We start from the raw sequence: 21,667 nt of genomic DNA on the forward strand, positions 1-21,667 counted from the left end.
TGCTGCCACACTCTTTTCATCATGTCAGTGGCCTACTTGTTGCTCCACACAGACATCTTGTAAACATGGTTGTCACTCGCATGAGCGGCAGTGTTCAAAGCAGACCCCTCACTAATTGCTAATCACTAAAAGAAAGGAACCTATTTTCTTTTGACTTCAAACCATTCTTGTTGGTAGGCCACAACCATAGTAAGTGCAGCGAAGACGGTCCTTATCCCATACTGTCATTTGTAGAGGTCGACCGATTTAATCGGAATGGCCGATTTTAATTAGGGCCGATTTCAAGTTTTCATAACAACAGGAATCGGTATTTTTGGACACCGATTTGGTCGATAAAAAAAAAAAAAAAAATGTTCTTAGCTGACTTGCCTAGTTAAATAAAGGTGTAAAAAAAAATATATACACTTTTTTTTTTAAACATTTTATATATATATATATATATATATATATATATATATATATATATATATATATATATATAAAATGTTTAAAAAAAAAAGTGTATATATTTTTTTTTACACCTTTATTTAACTAGGCAAGTCAGTTAAGAACACATTCTTATTTTCAATGCCGGCCTAGGAACGGTGGGTTAACTGCCTTGTTCAGGGGCAGACAGACAAATTTTTACCTTGTCAGCTCAGAGATTCAATCTTGCAACCTTACGGTTAACTAGTCCCACCTTGTCAACAGCCAATGAAACTGCAGGGCACCAAATTCAAAACAGAAATTCCATAATTAAAATTCCTCAAACATACATGTATTTTACACCATTTTAAAGATACACTTGTTGTAAATCCAGCCACAGTGTACGATTACGACGAAAGCAAACCAAACAATTATGTTAGGTCAGCGCCAAATCACAGAAAAACACAGCCATTTTTTCAGCCAAAGAGAGGAGTCACAAAAAGCATAAATATAGATAAAATGAATGATCTTCATCAGATGACACTCATAGGACTTCATGTTACACAATACATGTATGTTTTGTTCGGTAAAGTTCATATTTATATCCAAAAATCTGAGTTTACATTGGCATGTTATGTTTAGTAGTTCCAAAACATCCGATGTTCTTGCAGAGAGCCACATACATTTTCAGAAATAGTCGCAAATGTTGCTGAAAATACAAGTGTTATACATGGAATTTTAGATCCACTTCTCCTTCTCTGACCGCTGTGTCAGATAAAAAATTAAAAAAACTTTACTGAAAAAGCAAACCATGCAATAATCTGAGTATGGCGCTCAGACGACAAATCAACCCAAAGAGATATCCGCCATGTTGGAGTCAACAGAAGTCAGAAATAGCATTATAAATATTCACTTACCTTTGATCTTCATCAGAATGCACATCAGAATTCATCGGAATCCCAGTTCCACAATAAATGTTTGTTTTGTTCGATAATGTCCATCATTTATGTCCAAATTCCCCCTTCGCGCGTTCAGTACACAATCTAAACTCGCGCGTGCAAGTGCAGCGGAAAGTACGGACGAGAAGTCCAAAAGGTTATATTACAGTCCGTAGAAACATGTCAAACGAAGTATAGAATCAGTCTTTAGGATCTTTTTAACATAAATCTTCAATAATGTTCCAACCGGAGAATTCCTTTGTCTTCAGAAATGCAATGGAACTCAAGCTAACTCTCACATGAACGCGCATTGTTAGCTCGTGGCACTCTGGGAGAGACCTTACTCAATCCCCTCTCATTCGCCCCCACTTCACAGTAGAAGCATCAAACAAGGTTCTAAAGACTGTTGACATCTAGTGGAAGCCTTAGGAAGTGCAACATTACACCATTTCCACTATCTTGGATAAGCAAAGAGTTGAAAACCTACAAACCTAAGATTTTCTCAGATTTTTGCCTGCCATATGAGTTCTGTTATACTCACAGACATCATTCAAACAGTTTTAGAAACTTCAGAGTGTTTTCTATCCAAATATACTAATAATATGCATATCCTAGGATCTGGGCCTGAGTAGCAGGCAGTTTACTCTGGGCACGCTTTTCATCCCAGATGAGAAAATACTGCCCCCTACCCAAGAGAGGTGGTTGATGGTTGATGATGGTTGATGATATTACTAGTTTATCTAGCGTGTCCTGCGTTGCATATAACCGATGCAGTGGCATTCGCGAAAAAGGACTGTCCAACGTGTACCTAACCATAAACATCAATGCCTTTCTTAAAATCAAAAGACAAGTATATGTTTTTAAACCTGCATATTTAGTTAATATTGCCTGCTAACATGAATTTCTTTTAGCTAGGAAAAATGGTGTCACTTCTCTTGCAACAGAGTCAGGGTATATGCAGCAGTTTACACAGTACACAATACACAGAAGTATATATTTTTAAACCTGCATATTTAGCTAAAATAAATCCAGGTTAGCAGGCAATATTAACCAGGTGAAATTGTGTCACTTCTCTTGCGTTCATTGCACGCAGAGTCAGGGTATATGCAACAGTTTGGGCCGCCTGGCTCGTTACGAACTAATTTGCCAGTATTTTACGTAATTATGACATAACATTGAAGGTTGTGCAATGTAACAGGAGTATTTAGACTTATGGATGCCACTCGTTAGATAGAAAACGGAACGGTTACGTATTTCACTGAAAGAATAAACGTTTTGTTTTCGAGATGATAGTTTCCGGATTCGACCATATTAATGACCAAAGGCTCTTATTTCTGTGTTATTATGTTATAATTAAGTCTATGATTTGATAGAGCAGTCTGACTGAGCAATGGTAGGTACCAGCAGGCTCGTAAGCATACATTCAAACAGCGCTTTCGTGCGTTTTGCCAGCAGCTCGTTGCTGTGCTTCAAGCATTGCTCTGTTTATGACTTCAAGCCTATGAACTCCTGAGATTAGGCTGGTGTAACCGATGTGAAATGGCTAGCTAGTTAGCGGGGTGCGCTCCAATAGTGTTTCAAACGTCACTCGCTCTGAGACTTGGAGTAGTTGTTCCCCTTGCTCTGCATGGGTAACGCTGCTTCGAGGGTGGCTGTTGTCGATGTGTTCCTGGTTCGAGCCCAGGTAGGAGCGAGGAGAGGGACGGAAGCTATACTGTTACACTGGCAATACTACAGTGCCGATAACATCCAATAGTCAAAGCTATATGAAATAAAAATCATATATAGAGAAATAGTCCTATAATTCCTATAATAACTACAACCTAAAACTCCTTACCTGGGAATATTGAAGACTCATGTTAAAAGCAACCACCAGCTTTCATATGTTCTCATGTTCTGAGCAAGGAACTTAAACGTTAGCTTTCTTACATGGCACATATTGCACTTTTACTTTCTTCTCCAACACTTTGTTTTTGCATTATTTAAACCAAATTGAACATGTTTCATTATTTATTTGAGGCTAAATTGATTTTATTGATGTATTATATTAAGTAAAAATAAGTGTTAATTCAGTGTTGCAATTGTCATTATTACAAATAAATGAAAAAATCGGCCGATTTAATCGGTATTGGCTTTTTTTGGTCCTCCAATAATCGGTATTGGCGTTGAAAAATCATAATCGGTCGACCTCTAGTCATTTGTTTAAGCTGCTGAAATACACACACTCATGTGGTTCTGCTGCAATCAGGCTGAAGGTTCGGTCTTCTACTTCATCTTTTGGGAGGCCTGAAATAGTTAACATTTAACCAGGACTCGCCTCGCAACCACAACCTTTCCAGAGCTCACTGCCATTGGGTTCAAGAGTTTTGCCCATAGCCAAAGTGGAGGCTGTCTCACGTAGAGAAGACTCATCCTCCTGATAGGGTTTGACATGTCTCTCGGGGAATGGACACAACCTTTACCAGGCTGTAGGAACCATCTACAGACCCTTCTCTACCCTTGCATTTCTTCTTTGGCTCAAGGCCTAATGGAGGAGCACATCAGACTGACTTACGTCTAAATTATGCATCCATTGTTCTCTGATTACAGAACGGCTAGGGAAGAGATTCTATGCCAAGTCATCCTCAAATGAGACGAGACATTACAGTATTTCCAATGTTATAATTAGCAAGTAGCCTAGCATCTGAACATTTGACAGATTCCATCGTCACCGTAATAAGACACAGCAGTGATGAGAAAGGTCCTCTGTATTCCAAAGCTCCCGATCTGCACATTATCGACAACACTTGCATCAAACCTTTCATTTTTAATTTTCCATTTTCTTGTTCTTTAAAAATATATATTCTCTCTCAGCCCTCTCTTGCTCCATTTACTACTCTGACATTACATGAATACAGGCTATAATGCCACGCAAACTGCCTCAAATTGGTTCCCTTTGATAAGTTATTAATTTAAAGGTTTTTTACATTCTTGTAAATCAGTTCATATTCTGGTATACAGTATAGCATGAGGGTCTAACGCTGCTATACACCTAGTTTCTCACTCATGTCAAGTGTTGTGGGAATCTTTTTGGGGCGATCTTACAGGCGTCATGGATGGTAGGTTATCACCTTAAGGTCAATGTCTGCTTTCCCCCGTGGAAATATAATTAGCATAATAAAAAATTGTCAGTTTACATTGGATGCATCTCAATCCACCGCATCTGCCAATGTCGCACTTATGCAACTGCGGTGAAAGGTGACAGAGCTAGTGGTGTTTGTCAGACCATGAGACATCCCTAAAATCGGTCTTCTCACAAAATCATCTGTAGCGTATGAACAGTTTGGCCTACACACTAATATGAGCCATCTGTGGAAAGGTGATACTCTCACGAGGACGTGAGTCTAGGACGTCCACAGGGCTCACAAGACTCATCTGAGGTAGAATTTAGAATTTGGAAGCATTTAAAGAGTTTGTTTAGTGCCAAAAAGAAGGGGTTAAATACATGTAAAAAAAAAACAACAACTAAAAAACAATGTTTCCTGAACTTTCAGATATAGGACAGACACTTCAGAACAAACTTCCTTTAGATTTTTGGGAGGGACTGTTGTTCCATGTAGTGAATCTGTTATTCAATGCGTTTGTATGGGCTAATAGCAGTTAGGCCAAACATTTGTTTTCATCAAGTTTTTTTAACATATTTTTTGGGATACTTCAAGGGGTCTTAAAATTCCAAATCAAATAGCAACGATTCCATACAGCTTAGTAGTACCCCCAGCTTAGACAGGTCTTAGACTCTTATGAGTTATACACAGAGCATCTCTCTCTGTCTCTCTGTCTCTGTCTCTCGTTCTCTCTCTCTCTGTCTCTGTCTCTCTGTCTCTCTGTCTCTCTGTCTCTCTGTCTCTCTGTCTCTCTGTCTCTCTGTCTCTCTGTCTCTCTGTCTCTCTGTCTCTCTGTCTCTCTGTCTCTGTCTCTGTCTCTGTCTCTGTCTCTCTCTCTCTCTCTCTCTGTCTCTCTCTCTCGGTCTCTCTCTCTCTGTCTCTCTCTCTGCCTCTCTCTCTCTGTCTCTCTCTCTCTCTCTCTCTCTGTCTCTCTCTGTCTCTCTCTCTCTGTCTCTCTCTCAATTCGTTTCAAATCCACTACGGTTATTTGTACTTCGAGTGTAAACTGCTAAGCCTGTAATAACAGGGCCTACGTCTTTAATGACGCGCTTGACAACAAAAACTATTCTGGCTGAAAATGAAATGTTCTATTGTCTGCACACTTCTGAGGCATCTCCATGGCGATGTCACATTTCATCTGCACCTCATTGTTGGTGACATTATAGCATTTCATGATAGGATTCTAGAAGCCCCACAGGAGTTATAGTGTGGTTGTGAGGGACACATAGTGACACGCAATGTATTATCCTTGATATTTTTTAATGAAACACTTACAGTGCAGCAATCAATGTCACTCTGTTTTTACAGTACAGGACTCGGCTACTGCAGATCTGTTGATCTCCATCTGTAGGGCCACTCTGACAGGGGTAAAGATGTTGCCAAATGGCTTTACAAGCTGTCAACTCAATACATACCATAGCACTGTAATGTGCGCAGTGAAGGTGGTTTTTACTTTGCTACTGTATCTGATAGTGCTGTGCTCTGCCAAAGGGTGCTAGACTGGTTGGTGCCAGACTCCAGGGTGCTTTATCAACCTCTTTTGTCATATGCTGGAATAAGGCGTTTTATAGCACATTTTGTGGTAGTGGTTTTGTGTTGACGGCTTGATGACACTTTAGTGGTTGAAGACGCTTTGTGTTACCACCAGACTGCTTAGAGTTCTGAACATATGGCACAGAATTTCCCCTGCCGTGCTCCGTCTCGCCTTACAGATAAAGATCTAAACGGAGGAATACTAAAAACCATTCAATGCTAAATGGAGTTATATTGCCCAAAGTGTGTGGTAAGTCGAGCCATTCTTTGATAACAGCTGATGATATTATTATCTTGTTCTGGCCAGTGCTGCTGGCCTTGCCTTGCTCGGCCGGGTCTAGCTTAGCTGGAACAGGGTGTTGGCTCAACAAGTCAAGCCGCTAAATAGATCACAGCTGAGCCACCAAAACACACCTTCACATTGAGGATAAAGCAAGTGACACTTGGGGAGTCTGAAAGGGAGCAGAAATTTACTGCCGCTATGGTCAGATCCAATGAGGTTGTCTACCTGTCTCCTGTCCTATCCTTTCTATCAGGGGCTTGTGTCAATCCAGACAGCCTGGCTAAAAGGACCTGTTTGCACTGCCTCCCAACATCACCAGCCCTACTGACTAGTATCCCAGTAGACACTGGTTTGGAATTACATTATTTCAATACGGTTTTGCCCTCAGGGAATGTGCTGACCCAGCATAATGTAAAATGCAGCTTTTTGTTTACCTCTCCCTAGTCACTACAGCACACTGCTGCCCATTTATCTTGCTAGACCAAATCACATTATACATCAACCCAGATGATAAAAGGCCCATTCCACATTTTATTCCAAACCCCTGGTTGTCTTGGGGAAAATTTATATTTTTTGTTCTGGTGTAATGAATCAAGACAGTATTATCGATAGCCCTGGATCTGCTGGTTTCCCTGAAGAAAATAAAGTAGGTCAGGCTTCAGAAAATGATGCATTGATTCTGGTGACTGTCCATTTACAGCCATTAGCCACGGGGGGTGGGGGGTTGTTACTCCAGATTAGTTATTACACACATCACCTTGAGGCCACTGACTCCCTATAAACTCGCTTGCGTCTTCACAAAACTAACATCCTCGTTGACTAAACAATTAAGTCTTACTTTCTTTGTTTTCTTAGAGCTAGATTACATAATCTAGTACTGGTAAATTACTGCGAGCCATTAATGCTTTCTGTCTCATTACTGTTATACAGTAATACTGTTAAATTATGTCTAATCCAGGGGTTCACTACACCCACCACTATTGTATTTGTGAGATCAGAGTACGGGGAACCTTCAACCGTCAAGTGTTTCCCGATTTGGTTTTAGGACGTGGTCTTTACTTCCATGTTCTACATCCGCTTGACCGACTGTATCATAAGGGAGTGCAAAATACCCTCAGACCCCCCCATACATTCACATACACACTGCCATACTCCCACTCTCCTGAAGGATATCCTGTCCTTGTGTGTTAGAGGAATGGCCTCATCAAAGAGGCAGCTGTGCCGGGTCTTAGCAGTGTGAAAGGTAAAGAAAACACACAGCAGTTTGATTCAGCGCCAGGCCTTCACCCACTTAGGCTCAATTCTGAATGCATTATGTCAGGATTACAGTGTCTAAAGCCCTCAACCTCCTGCCAACGACGTCGGCACCGTGTTGTATCTGTTAATTGTACTCAAAGTATCTGAATTTCTTCCTGTACGATTGATAGAGCTCTGATTTTCACCCTTGTGTTGTGGCGATGGTAGGTTTAAGCGTATCGCTGCGCCATCCTGACAGCATGTTTAATGGTATAATTCCTCGAACTCTCTTTAGCTGTGTGCTTGGCTGAGAAGACAATGATGCAAAGCAACAATCTTGTCTGGGTGGTACAGACTAAGCTTTAAATGGCTTCCCCCTCGGCCCAGCCAGACACACCTAAATAAAACACTGTCCTCTCCCTTTCATAATCCCATGGGTGATTTTGCAGTCCTTTGTCATGCAAAGCGGAGGACAAAAGCACGTCAGAGGAATTACTCCCCTCTAAAGACCTGGAGCAGCACTCAGGATTCAGGTGGATGGCCAGGGATAATGGAACTAACTTGTGTGGATTTGAAACAAACAGAGAGAGACAAAAGAGCACACCACACAAAGAGAAGGAATGAGACTTCTTGGAAAGTGCCTACACTTCATTAGCTACTTCAATTGGCTATAAGTGTTTGTCGGTCACAAGTTTAGCGGTTCAGAACCTGAAAGGAAAAATGTCATTAGGGTGTCTCATACGTACATGGATAGATGGGTGAACATATGCATGAATAAATGTAATTTCTTATCCTAGTAATGGAAAATATAGTTTTTATCAGAGCCAAATAGAAAGTTGGGCCAATGTGCTTTCTTAATTATTATGCATTTACATTACACTTCAGCATTTTATGGCAGCCATGTTAGTGGCCCATTAACATTACATGGGGAATATTTCAACAATGCTATGTCCCTGAATGTCTAGAAATAGTCCAACATTCAAAATTCTAAAAGTTGGCCTAACTCTATATGGCTCTGGTTCTCATCTGGTGTGTTTACTCTTGCTAAACAAACCTGTTACAGACATGGACATGCACACACATTCATATACAGTGTAGCCTGTATCTTCCTCCATTTTAGAGCAGTCTGGTACCACTGTTGCTATGCAACCATCCACTGTCGCTAACTGATGCATTATAATTAGAGTTTCAGTTTGAATACAATCATTATCGTCCCCTGGAATTGCCTTGCTGGTGTATTTGTATTCCGCCGAAAGGTTGTGCCACGGTAAGTGTGTTATAAACACACCCTGCCCCCCTTCTGCCCATCTATATCTACTGCCATCCACTGCTTTGTAGAAATGCACCAGCTCATGCTCTGTCAGACATGCACTGCTTTCACATTGCAAGGAAAAGAGAGGACAATACAATATCTTGTGGCGTGAGAAACCTATCACAAGAATGGTGTAAAGAGGCTTTTTTTGGGTTGTCATGAAATGTCTCCACAGTCGGAAATATATTCACGGCGGGGCATCTTCCCAACAGGAGCCTTCCCGTGGTGAAAACAGCAGCGCAGAACAAACCCATCAAAACGTATTAAACCAAGACATTCTCGGTTTCCACCCCCTGCCATTTTGTTTGCCACAGAGGCTTGCTCTCCTGCCATTGTAACTGATTACTCTGAGACCTCACAAGGTCGGGGAGCAAAAAGCAGCTCCCCTCCGCCTGCTACAGTAGTCAGCTGTTACCATGTCAGGACTCAGGGGGCATGAGGTGCACAATGCTGTCACTGAGAGAACGACGGTGTCAGAAAGCTGCGTGCTGACATGACATGTGTCCCTGTGAGTAAAGAATGGGTTTGACATGTCACATGAAATGCTTCGGCAGGAAGATAATGTCATTACAACTGTCAGACATTGTCATCTACCAGAGTATGAGTTAATCACAACAGCAGGAGGATTACGAGAGTTCTTCCTGTTGGAGCATCAGGAGCTGGAATGTCCGATATTGTTGACATTTTTCCCAGCCCTCCTTTTGTTTTCTGTAGTCTAGACAATTCTCACCAATACCTTTGCTTTGGGGAAGGATGTGATACTGATGCTGGAAGATAAACTGCCTATTCTAAGTCCTTGGTCATGTACTAACATCATTACCTGGCTAGAAGGCGTTGAGACTAGGGGTGTGAACTTTTTAAACGTTAAAACGAAGTTGGAATTGTTAATGTTAAGAAAAATCCCTAACTGAAAAACTGTTTTTAGTTCCCCCCCCCCCCACCCCTACAAAATTAAAATCACAGAGCAGTTATCACAAAAAATATTTAATGTGTCATAGCCTAACTAGACGATAGGCTATAAAGGCCTGGGGAAAGTTGTGTAATCTAAAGGTAGACTCACTCAATGCTATGAACTCGATGTAGAAAGTAAACCTCATAGTGGGTCAATTTCCACAACTAAGAGTGTTGAAGTGCGAGGTCAACTTCTCCAGGGTTTTGGTGCCCAGGCTACCATGCTGTGAATGGCGTCAAGATAACCCGGGCACATGCGCAGATGCTATGTGTGACTGTGAGAGCTAAGTGTTGCACCTGTACTATTGCAACATACAACTTTTGATTGCCGATAGATGGGCCGAGTACACGGTTATGACTGTCTGCCTGGTGTACGACTTGCCTATGCTGTGCCTTGCTAGCTCGCTATTAAAGATGCAAGTGTTTGTTCTTGGAAGTACAGCAGCTACTCAGTCTCCTCCGTTTAAAAAATAATACATCTTAGGAGTCGATTCCTATTCCTATCAAATCTTGACACTTAGAAATGGGAGTCGTCAACGTGCAAGAGTCGAGGAAACAATAATTTTGGCGTTGACTCTCTACCACTACGTCATCGTCGTTAACATTTGGAAAAATGGCAGAGAAAGGCAAGCGACAGCAGCGAAGTCCTGTATGGGAATACTTTGAGAAGTTAAATGAGAAAGAAATTTAAACTTTGAGAGGTGGAACCGAGGTACATTAATGGTAGTACAGGTGCAGTGCTTAAGCATCTGAAGGGGATGCACTGTGAAACCCAAACTGTTCCCTGGCAGCAGTGCGGCTGCATTGTGAATTCACATTATGAAAATGTCATATCGTTTTAACGGAAAACCAATAAAATAATAGTAGTTTAAACGTTAAGGAACATTTTCTATTTGTCACATTCCTAATTCAGACTACACATGGCTACGTACCAGAAAATCAACATGAGATTGCAGAAACTGGAGTTGTCGTTAGCAACTTGATGTCCCTCTAAAATGACATTCTCTTATCAGCTTTACTGTTGCTCACTGGATCAGGGCCCAAATCCCTGCGCACCTTGATCTTCCCCAGAGCTCATTCAAAAACCAAACACAGGAAAAGGTGATATGACCAGTACTGTAAATTCTACCGCTCTTCGTTTCCCCTCCCATTTCCCTGGACTCTGCACCCGCAGCTCATTTATTGTTTAAGGTTCCCGCAGAATAACAGTAGAGGGCCATTTGTTGTTCCAGTGTGGTCCTCAAGCCTGTGGGCTCTCATTCACCACCTAGTGGCTTCAAAGGTGGAAGTGTGAAACTTGATATCACGATGAGGAGAAGGCAGAATCTCAATATGTTCAGGCTCTTCTCTCCCTTCATCTCCTCTAAAAAAAGAAATAGAGCATTCGTACCAGTGTGGTACGGTAAATGTGTTTCGCTTCAGCTATTGTTAGTACAATGGAAAATGTCTGCGTTCTTCAGAGCCGTCATCAAAAGACCGTAAATATCCAAAAAGATACAGTAGAGTGTCTTCTAGTTAGATGAAGCAAGTTATATTTAGACACTTCCTTACTGCTATTGTTGTCATAACTTTGGTAAATTGACATCCTTGTTTTTATGATGGTTCTCTGCAATGCAGATCAAACTGAAACTTTGCACGCCCATGTTATACAGCGGCTGTAGCTGGGCTGGACGCAGGAATGCAATTATGTGAAATGGACAAAAATCAAAAGGATAGAGATGTGAGATGTTGGAGCTCTTTGAAACCTAACCGAACAAGCACACTCAGTTATTTTTGAAGAAGTGAACCCTTTGATCGCATGCTCTCCATTAAGCCTGCACAACTCAGTGTGCTCTAGTCTACAGAGACAACACCCCAAGTCCCCCACCTAGTTGGGGAGCCCTGTATTGTAGAATAGTCGATGCAAGTTGAGGCCTCTCTGCCATCATATCTCTCCGCAAAGATGTGTATAGTAACTGCTACAGTAAGGTTAAGATTAGATTTAAATTGCTTTCTAGTGTAAACGTCAGCACATTGATTCTGTATTCAATGGTATTTATTTTGGGATAACGATAAGATGACTTCATCCGTGTTTGGTTTTGTGCACAAGTCAAAGATGACAGATAAAGGAGAAGAGGCAGCATTACCCCATTTGTACAATACCTGAACCTTTGCACTAAAGTGTTTGTACACCCCCCGATGACACCCACCCCATTCAGTGCATAGAAACAGAATAACCCATGAGCTCAAAAAGCAAACTGCGTCATGTTGCGACATGCGAGACCCTCCAAAGGGAACAGATCATACGACACACCACAGTGCCTCCTGGGCGTAACAATGACCTGCCATTTTCGTGGGGCGAGAGGTCAACAGTGACATCTTGTTTTCAGAGCTCAAAAAGGCCCCCCCTGGAGAGAGAAATGAGTGGTGTCAGTGCCAGGCTGTTGTCATGGGGATCTCTGATATCACAACCTGACACACGGCCTTGACACGCTCTGCCTCTACTTACAGCACACTGTGGAGGCTGTCCTTTGTTACTTCCTTTATCCTGAACTACTCCTCTCAGTTGTAACACTAAACCATTTACTGTTTTGGATTGCCTTCACAATGAACTAATTTAACACCATCAAAATGGTGGAGGTAATTTATTTTCATAACTTGTATTTGTAATGAACATATTCATATAGAGGAATGAGAGGAGGGACGAGGAGAGTAAGTGTATTACGTTGATTTAATGCTGGTTCTCTTTCTTGGCTTTCTACCAAGCCTCCTGTAAAGCTTCATACTGCACTACCTCCTCCCCCTCTAATGTTATGAGCCGGTGCTTCTCTCCCGGTCTGTTGAAAACAAACAACTTGAGATTGCTGTAACACTCCTGTTGTACTCCCTATGTTCTGCCGTGGGAAGTGGATTGGCAGTGTGAGACGGTCATGCTGAGATAGCAGCTGGGTACTGCAACACACACTGACTCTCTCTCCCACTGCTGTCACAGTCTCTCTGAATCACTTGTGCTTGTGTGGTACACCGTTTTAGGACAGGTAAGCTAGCTAGTTAGGCTAAATAGTTAGATATCTGTTAAGGAAATGTGATTTAAAAGGGAGTACTGTACAGAGCACTACAAGAGCATAGATAGTCAAAGCAATATGCAAGGTTGTGATGCAGGCAGCATACTGGCAAGATCATGACCTTATTTTTCAGAGTCCCTGGGATCCAGCTAGTCACAAACTAAGCTAAATTAGCCTATATGTTTCACTGAGACAACAGTATGTAGCACTCAACCACAAAAATAGGCTTTCAGGGCTCATCTTCACGAGGAAAATCACATGGCTTAAAACTTCCTCTTCAACCAGGGAGGACCCATTAATTTTGATAATATCATATATATTCACATTAGCCCCTGACCCATGATAGCGGATTATCATAAATACTTCTCACCTCTTGTAGACCAATAAACACAACATTGCTCCACAGTCTGTTATAGAAGTCAGATTTGAGTCTGGAGTATAAAGGTCTTATTCAGTGCCTCCCAACTCTGAGATAAGGGCTATATAGAGTTTCGGAAAATGGAATCCTTGAGCTGAAACTAATTTTCTCTCTTGAGCAATTGCAGTATTGAAACCAAAAGCTTTCATCCCATCGATTAGAGGTGATTGTTAGTCACCACTAATGTGCCCTGTACAAATGTGGTGTTATCAGAGATGTAGCAAATGTGTGTGCACTTCACAGCACACTGGCTTTTGTGCGGACTCCCTGTGCTTCTTCTTATTCTTAATAGTTTTGGATATACTAGTCTCCTCAGACTGGAAAGAATCATATTTTTAGGACATTCTGAGTTCAGCATCAAGTCATCCAGCGTACTCAAAGAAAGCGGGGCAGGACTGCAACTTTTTAAAGGGAGAGATGGGGGATCCTGTCTCAGGGTTGTAAACTTCTCTATGTTTGACATGTTTTATACCTCGTTCAAAAATTATTAATATTCTCCAAAACCAAAGCCTTACTGAAAAACGTACTGTGGTGAGTCTGATGTGAACTCGTTGTGCAATACCATCCATTCCATTACTTTCGTTTACTTCAAAGTCCCTGCGGTTCTGCAGGAGTCCATGCCCTCACTCGGTCAAGTTTAAAGCTCGTTTTCTCTTCCCTCGCCTTTTCGAGTGCAGTAGAGCTCGCTATGCCTGACTGGCAGGCAGGTAATGATCGGCGAGCCAGTAAGCCAACTGTTCAAACCAGGCAGTGGTATCGACCACTAGCTCTCCATGGGGGGAGAGATAGGTGGTGTCAGGCGGAGCATTGTCTGGCCCTGAGCTAGCCTCTTCTAAAGCGCTTTCCAATTAGTGTGAGAGGAACAGAGAATTCCATAATCAGGTATAGAGTGGGAAAGATGTGATGTGAGTTGAGCCTAATCTGAAAGGCTGTGTGAGGGGAAAATCTACCCCCCCCCCCCCCCCCCCCCCCCCTCTGGGCAGGGTCTCCAGAATGCTAAAGTGGTGCAGCGGCACGACTGAAATGGACATCTGAGCGGTTGCCAGTGTGCGTGGCAGCTTAGAGACAGATCCTATGTAGGTTTAGCCCCCATCCCTCCCGCCACTCTCCTTCTGCTTGTCCGTTAAAGTGGGGGATTTTACCATGGAGTTGGATGGGTTGTTTTTGTTTCTTTATTTTGTGGGGGTCTAGTCTGGAACGAGGGGGGATTTTGCTGCTGAAACTCTTTTTCAAATATATTTTAGGTAAACATGCTAACAGTGTCCCTTGATTATCATTCGAAAATGTTTGCAGGTGGGCACATAATGCCCTACAACTATCTTCAATCATACAGGTTATCTGATGGTTTTGCCGTGGCCTTTGTGATGTGGTAAAGGAGCAGATATGTTGAAAAACCAACAATGACTAACTTTAATGACTGCCTAAACGGACGGTTCCGATGGGCCTCTGAGCGTGATTAGTTGATGTTGTAGCGTGTATTTGTTAGGATAACAGGGAAAATTATGTCCACTTCTAAAACCTCCCCCCTTAGTTTTCTACAGAGGCCTGTTAAAATATGTACCCTTTCAACCAACGTGGTAGTACTATACACCTCCCTTCACTTTTCACACCCATATCAGCCATGTTTTGTGGCAGCAGCAAATCCTAAAGAATAACAGTATTTATTGCACTATGGAGCAGCGGTGAAAACACAGTCAGCCCGGTCTATTGCCGTTGGTGCTACTGCAGCACGCGAGTAAGCCTCTGAGCAGGCCAGGCCATGCAGCACTGGAAAGATCAAACCTGCCCAGTTCTAAGGCAGTCTTAGACAATTCTTTCAGCTCCAAGGATGCTCTGTGCCCCTCAGCATGGGCTGTGTGGATGGGTTGTTGTCTGAGTGAACACACAATAGCGTTGATGAAGGTTCAGCCTCCAATCGCCATTTTCTCGAACATATGCCTTGCATCTGTGATCAGGCCTTCAAGGGGAGGGAAGAAGGGGCTGCTGATAGCATGTTGCTGAGCTTTCAGGGAAGATGCTTCCTTCTGTACCGCAAACAGACACATAAATACACCTCTGTGTTCAAGCTACCAAACAAACAAGCAGTCTGGTTATGGTCTTAGATTGCTACTCTCCTTGCATGTCAATTACCAGCCACTCATTTTCACTCGCCCAAATGTATCACTGTTAACTTTTCACTTGTTGGGACAGATTGTCAAACTAGCACCTTCTCTTCTCGGATGCTATGCCATTTGGATAAGGTCACATCGCGTCCTAATCTGGATTCAGCGTCAGCTCTCATTTCTTGTCCCTGTAGCCTTGTCGACGACAGGTGCCCGTCTCTGGCAGGCCCTGATGCCGGGCCTGTTTTTCTGCTGACGCTGTCAGCGTAAGCCGCGAAGCTGCTGTGTAAGGTCATGGTGGAGGGCTGCTTCGCCACGATGCGGCTCATTAATTACACAGTACCAGGCTCCAGTGGGCACCCGGGCACCCTTTTCCTTCCCCACATGAAGAGCATAACGGCAAGAGGAGAGAAAAGGCAACACATACGGCATAGACTTGGCTAGGAGGACCATGACATCACATGGCAGTTGACTTAAAGCCTAGACGGCGCTTGGAGGTGTCGAGGTGTGCTTGTCCTGTGGGGCACCAGGTAGTGTTCTTGTAACGGGAGGATTGTGTGAAGTGCTTCTGAATGGCTTCAAGCAGTGTGCTTCTTTTGGAGGTTGCCAAGTAATTTCCCTCCTTCCTCCCCACTCTTCCCCTGTGAGATAGGGAAGGAGGGCTGGGTCATTGGATTGTTGTATGAGAAAAATGGTTTGATTTACTACAAAAATGTGTAGATTTTCCCTCTCTCCACCTACCACCCACCAACCCATGTGTGTTGCATTTGCTGGGCTTCTGCCATAATCAGGCCTGACTAATACCTTGACAAGCATGCCGCTAAAGGCACTAGGCGATTGTAATGTACATAATATACATACATGTACATAAGTAGACTGACAAATGACTCAGTAAATGCACAATGCAAATTACATTTAAAGTAATGAAATCACACATATATACACTGCTCAAAAAAATAAAGGAAACACTTAAACAACACAATGTAACTCCAAGTCAATCACACTTCTGTGAAATCAAACTGTCCACTTAGGAAGCAACACTGATTGACAATAAATTTCACATGCTGTTGTGCAAATGGAATAGACAAAAGGTGGAAATGCGCTACCAGGAGACAGGCCAGTACATCAGGAGACATGGAGGAGGCCGTAGGAGGGCAACAACCCAGCAGCAGGACCGCTACCTCCGCCTTTGTGCAAGGAGGTGCACTAGCAGAGCTCTGCAAAATGACCTTCAGCAGGCCACAAATGTGCATGTGTCAGCATATGGTCTCACAAGGGGTCTGAGGATCTCATCTCGGTACCTAATGGCAGTCAGGCTACCTCTGGCGAGCACATGGAGGGCTGTGCGGCCCCACAAAGAAATGCCACCCCACACCATGACTGACCCATCGCGAAACCGGTCATGCTGGAGGATGTTGCAGGCAGCAGAACGTTCTCCACGGCGTCTCCAGACTGTCACTTCTGTCACATGTGCTCATGTGCTCAGTGTGAACCTGCTTTCATCTGTGAAGAGCACAGGACGCCAGTGGCGAATTTGCCAATCTTGGTGTTCTCTGGCAAATGCCAAACGTCCTGCACGGTGTTGGGCTGTAAGCACAGCCCCCACCTGTGGACGTCGGGCCCTCATACCACCCTCATGGAGTCTGTTTCTGACCGTTTGAGCAGACACATGCACATTTGTGGCCTGCTGGAGGTCATTTTGCAGGGCGCTGGCAGTGCACCTCCTTGCACAAAGGCGGAGGTAGCGGTCCTGCTGCTGGGTTGTTGCCCTCCTACGGCCTCCTCCACGTCTCCTGATGTACTGGCCTGTCTCCTGGTAGCGCCTCCATGCTCTGGACACTACGCTGACAGACACAGCAAACCTTTTTGCCACAGCTCGCATTGATGTGCCATCCTGGATGAACTGCACTACCTGAGCCACTTGTGTGGGTTGTAGACTCCGTCTCATGCTACCACTAGAGGGAGAGCACCGCCAGCATTCAAAAGTGACCAAAACATCAGCCAGGAAGCATAGGAACTGAGAAGTGGTCTGTGGTCACCACCTGCAGAATCACTCGTTTTTTGGGAGTGTCTTGTTAATTGCCTATAATTTCCACCTTTTGTCTATTCCATTTGCACAACAGCATGTGAAATTTATTGTCAATCAGTGTTGCTTCCTAAGTGGACAGTTTGATTTCACAGAAGTGTGATTGACTTGGAGTTACATTGTGTTGTTTAAGTGTTCCCTTTATTTTTTTTGAGCAGTGTATATATACTACAGTATCTACTGCTATCAACTTCCTTTTAGCTTTGCTCGTTTAATTGAACACGTGTAGAAAAATTTGTTTTGCTCATTGTGAGTTCCCTCCTATACCTGGCACCTGCTAGAACAGACACTTCCCGGCGGGGAATGAAGATGTAGCTCTGCCCGTCGAGATAAAAACGTTAAAGGAAGTCTGTTCGGCTCAGAATGGCTGCCTTTGTTTAAGCCAGTCACCCTCGCTGTGCTTTAAGTCCGATCTGGCTCGCTGTGCGGGTTTTTTTAGACACTGAGAGAGAGTGAACCAGAGGAACTCTGGATTGTATCGAACCGATTTAATGGAGTCAAAGTGAAGGAGGCTGTTGGTTTTTATTTCTTCTGCCACGTCACGCTGCTACAGTCATGAGGGTGGTGGTAAAGTAGAGGAGCGAAGCAGAGGCTTCCAGGAAATGGCACCAGGGAGAGCCGACTGCGGTCAGACCACTGCCACAGACCCCCTGTGGGGGAGAGAGAGAGAGACAAAGGGAGGGGGGTCTGAGTTACAGTTGAAATACACATATGGAGGGTACATGCACTGTTAGCAAAAATTGAGAGAGTGCGGAATGGAGGACAAAGAGAAAGAAGGAGATGAATAGACCATGTCTAGAAGAAACCAGACACTAGAGATTGAAAAGAGGATTGACTGGAGTGAGAAAACGGGGGGGAAATGAGGATTTGAAGAAAACATTGGAAAAGAGAGGCTACAGGTGTGGGGGTGGAGGGAGAAAGGAACAGGATAGGGTAGGAGAGACTAGGTCGGGGGAGCTTCACACTGGCTCGTCTTTGTTGATGTTGTTTGGCATCGTGGGCTGCCAGAAGAAGCCACAGGGTCCAGTGTCTCGCTGAGTCATTCCCCAGCTTTAACATGGAACATCTGTTACTGTACAGTTACCTTCCCCCCCAGCGTACAACACAAAAGCACCAAGCCAAACTAAAACTACATTCTCCCTGCAACAGAGTCCTCTCCCTTTGACTCTGGCACTGACTGGCTGACACCAGTTGAAAGAGTTTTTAAAGGTCTCTGGTTTTCCTCAAATATCAGGAACACTCCTGCTGCTAATTGCCTCTATTTGGTGTGCGCTCAGCTCAGGACTGGTTGTGTGTCAGATAGGCTTAGTCGATACACCGTATACCGGGGTATTTCTCAATACCTTTAACTATTTTTTTATTTTTTATATCCATTTCAATATTTGTTGCTACTTTTTAAGGAAATACCTGCAGTCAATTTGTGCAGTACTTTAGGAAATAAAGAAGATTGTGTTCTTCATTTCACCTGTTACATAATTTTTCATTATGAAGCTTACCGTTAGTCCCCAGTCACATGGTGTTTGTTTACAAGCACACCACGAAGAGAGACCGGAGCCTTGTGAGTCACTCACTGTTGTACAGCATTGTGCCAGGTGATCTAGTTACAGTATGGAACTCACAACTAAATGTTTGCCAGCTAGACATCTTCTACTATTAAGTTAACTGTCTAGAATTTGCTGAATGCTCTGCATTTGGTTTGCTAATTTAATAGCTAGTTAGCTACAGTATCTAGTGGTTAGCTTCTTCCAAAATCAAGCTTTGCTTGGTAACAGCAGAGAATCCCCTCCTGGATCAAGAGCCTTGTGGTCTAATAGTTTGTTTTGTGCGTGCAGCAAACTGTGAGTTACTTGAATAGTTTAGGTCAAGAGACTGTATGAAATGTTAGCATTCTTTATGGGATGTTACATGTACTTGTTAGCATTGCTAACCTTTTGGAGTACAGAGTCTCAGTGGGGTTTGAAAACAGCGCCCCTTGTTCAGTGGCGGTATTACCGAATATCCAGGTATTGCTCAAGGTCAGTATGAAGGTATGACAATTTGGATACCGCCCAAGCCCAGTGTCGGCTCAAAAAGCGCCGTGTCTTCTGCCTCGACCTGGATTAGGCGTGGTCGTAGTTCTCCATGTTTGACACCTTGTGTGAAAAATGTATGACATTAGCCAAACACGAGAGAATACCTGAAAAGCCAAAATGGCTAATCCAAACTTTCTAAAGATGAAGTTGAAGAGGATAGGTATGAGAGGGAACCACAGTCGGCTCTTTCTAAAAGCTGTAATGTGACCAAAGAAAGCAGAGGATTTTAACAGCGTGGTACCAAAGATTCCCAAGACACTAAACGCGTGGGTCTACTCGATACTTAGTAAAGGGATTGCTGTTCGAAGCTCAGGCGGCATTTTAGGCCGCCTCTATTTGCTTTGAGGAGAGCCAATGTTTCCACTCATTCCACAACTGCCTCTTTCTCCTGCTTAATTATCATGCAGCGTGGCAGCAAGAGAAAGGAAAGGCAGGCGGACACAATCTTTTTCTCTCTCTCCTTTTATCTCTGTTGGTCTTTCTCTCATATACTCACACAAAAGCACCCGGATGCAAGCTAAAAAGAAGCTCAGAAACATACATATGCACTGATACTACTTTGCACATTACAAAGACACAAAAGAACATGATTTCAAAGCCTGTTGAATAAAGGTACACCTATACGTTACACACCAGTAATTATCAGTTGTATGGGTGTGAACGTTGTTTGACGTAGGTACTAAAATATTCCTTAAGTAATTCAGTGAAGCATGACAAATCTCATGAATGAAGAGTTATTATAACACACAGGAAGGAACAAAATCTCCCCCACCAGGCTGCTAATGTTGTATTCACCTCATCCTCATAGAGACTACGAATATGTCAGTATGTAGAAGAGGATGAATAATTTACCTGTGCGAAATTGCTGTTCTTGTTAAGTACCTGAATTCTGTAAAACCATTTACTAGGTGACAGAATAGTACAATTTACCTTCTGTGCCGTTGTGATGTTCTGTGGTGATCTTTCTGGAATTTGCAACATCTTTACCTCATCTGCCCCTTGCACTATCCCACCACTTGCAATTTAAATCAAATCAAATGTTATTGGTCACATACACATGGTTAGCAGATGTTATTGCGAGTGTAGCGAAGTGCTTGGTGTTTCTAGTTCCGACAGAGCAGCATTATCTAACAAGTAATTGAACAATTCCACAAGAACTACCTTAATAATAATAAGTAAAGGAATGGAATAAGATTATATACATATAAATATATGGATGAGCAATGACCGAGCGGCGTAGGCAAGATGCAATAGATGGTATAAAATACAGTGTATACATATTAGATGAGTAATGCGAGATATGTAAACGTTATTAAAGTGACTACTGATCCATTTATTAAAGTGGCCAATGATTTTAAGTCTGTATGTAGGCAGCAGCGCCTCTGTGTTAGTGGTGGCTGTTTAACAGTCTGATGGCCTTGAGATGGAAGCTATTTTTCAGTCTCTCGGTCCCAGCTTTAGATGCCAAGTGAATACTGCTGACAACAAATAATAACCAACATCAGTAAATATAGCCTACATTAATAACACTCCCTTTTTCTTCTGCAGATTTCTCTATAGCCGCTGCAGACCGGTGCAGTCATGTTCAGGAACAGCTTGAAGATGCTGCTTGGCGGCAAGTCCAACCGCAAAAATCGCAACAGTGGTAAGTCAGTCTGACCAGTGTTGTGTATGTGGTGTGTCTGTCTGTATGTGTGTAAAGCTTGCCACTCACAGTTTAACTATGTGCTTCAATAATACAACATATGACTTACTAACTGTGGTTATTGCCTGCTATTGAAGTCACAGATCTACCAGTGATGTCTCTCTTTGCTGCGAGGAACCAAGTCATTAACCTAAGCACTTGCCTCCTTTCACAAGTTGGCGTCTGCCTAGCTTTTTTTACGCTGATAAAACGTGACTCGCGGTACAGGAGGCATTGCGCTGCGGAGTTCAGAACGAGATACCTGTGACTACACAGCTATGGCACCCTCTCCAGGGACTAGGAGTGGAGCGTGCCACATGATCAGTAGAGACGTGAAGCTTGGTAAAGTACGTCTTTGGGATGCAGCTGGTTATGTTCACGTCTTTATAAATCGGTGCAGCTATACAGTACACCCCAAACACTCTCTTCTCTTACTCAAGTTACTCATCTCCCAGAAACG

General features: G+C 43.1%; 1 protein-coding gene across 4 annotated transcripts in view; it reads left to right on the forward strand.

Moving 5' to 3' along the window:
• The window catches only part of LOC129833175 (protein TANC2-like), a 131,736-nt gene that overhangs the window by 44,615 nt on the left and 65,454 nt on the right, over nt 1–21,667 (forward strand). For all 4 annotated transcript variants that reach the window (XM_055897537.1, XM_055897535.1, XM_055897536.1 and 1 more), the window contains exon 3: nt 21,072–21,168. In XM_055897537.1, coding sequence (XP_055753512.1) covers nt 21,105–21,168 — 64 coding nt within the window. In that variant the 5' untranslated portion in view covers nt 21,072–21,104. The remainder of the gene's footprint in view (nt 1–21,071; nt 21,169–21,667) is intronic.

Source organism: Salvelinus fontinalis, chromosome 34 (assembly GCF_029448725.1).
Source record: "Salvelinus fontinalis isolate EN_2023a chromosome 34, ASM2944872v1, whole genome shotgun sequence".
NCBI classification, from domain to species: Eukaryota; Metazoa; Chordata; class Actinopteri; order Salmoniformes; family Salmonidae; genus Salvelinus; species Salvelinus fontinalis.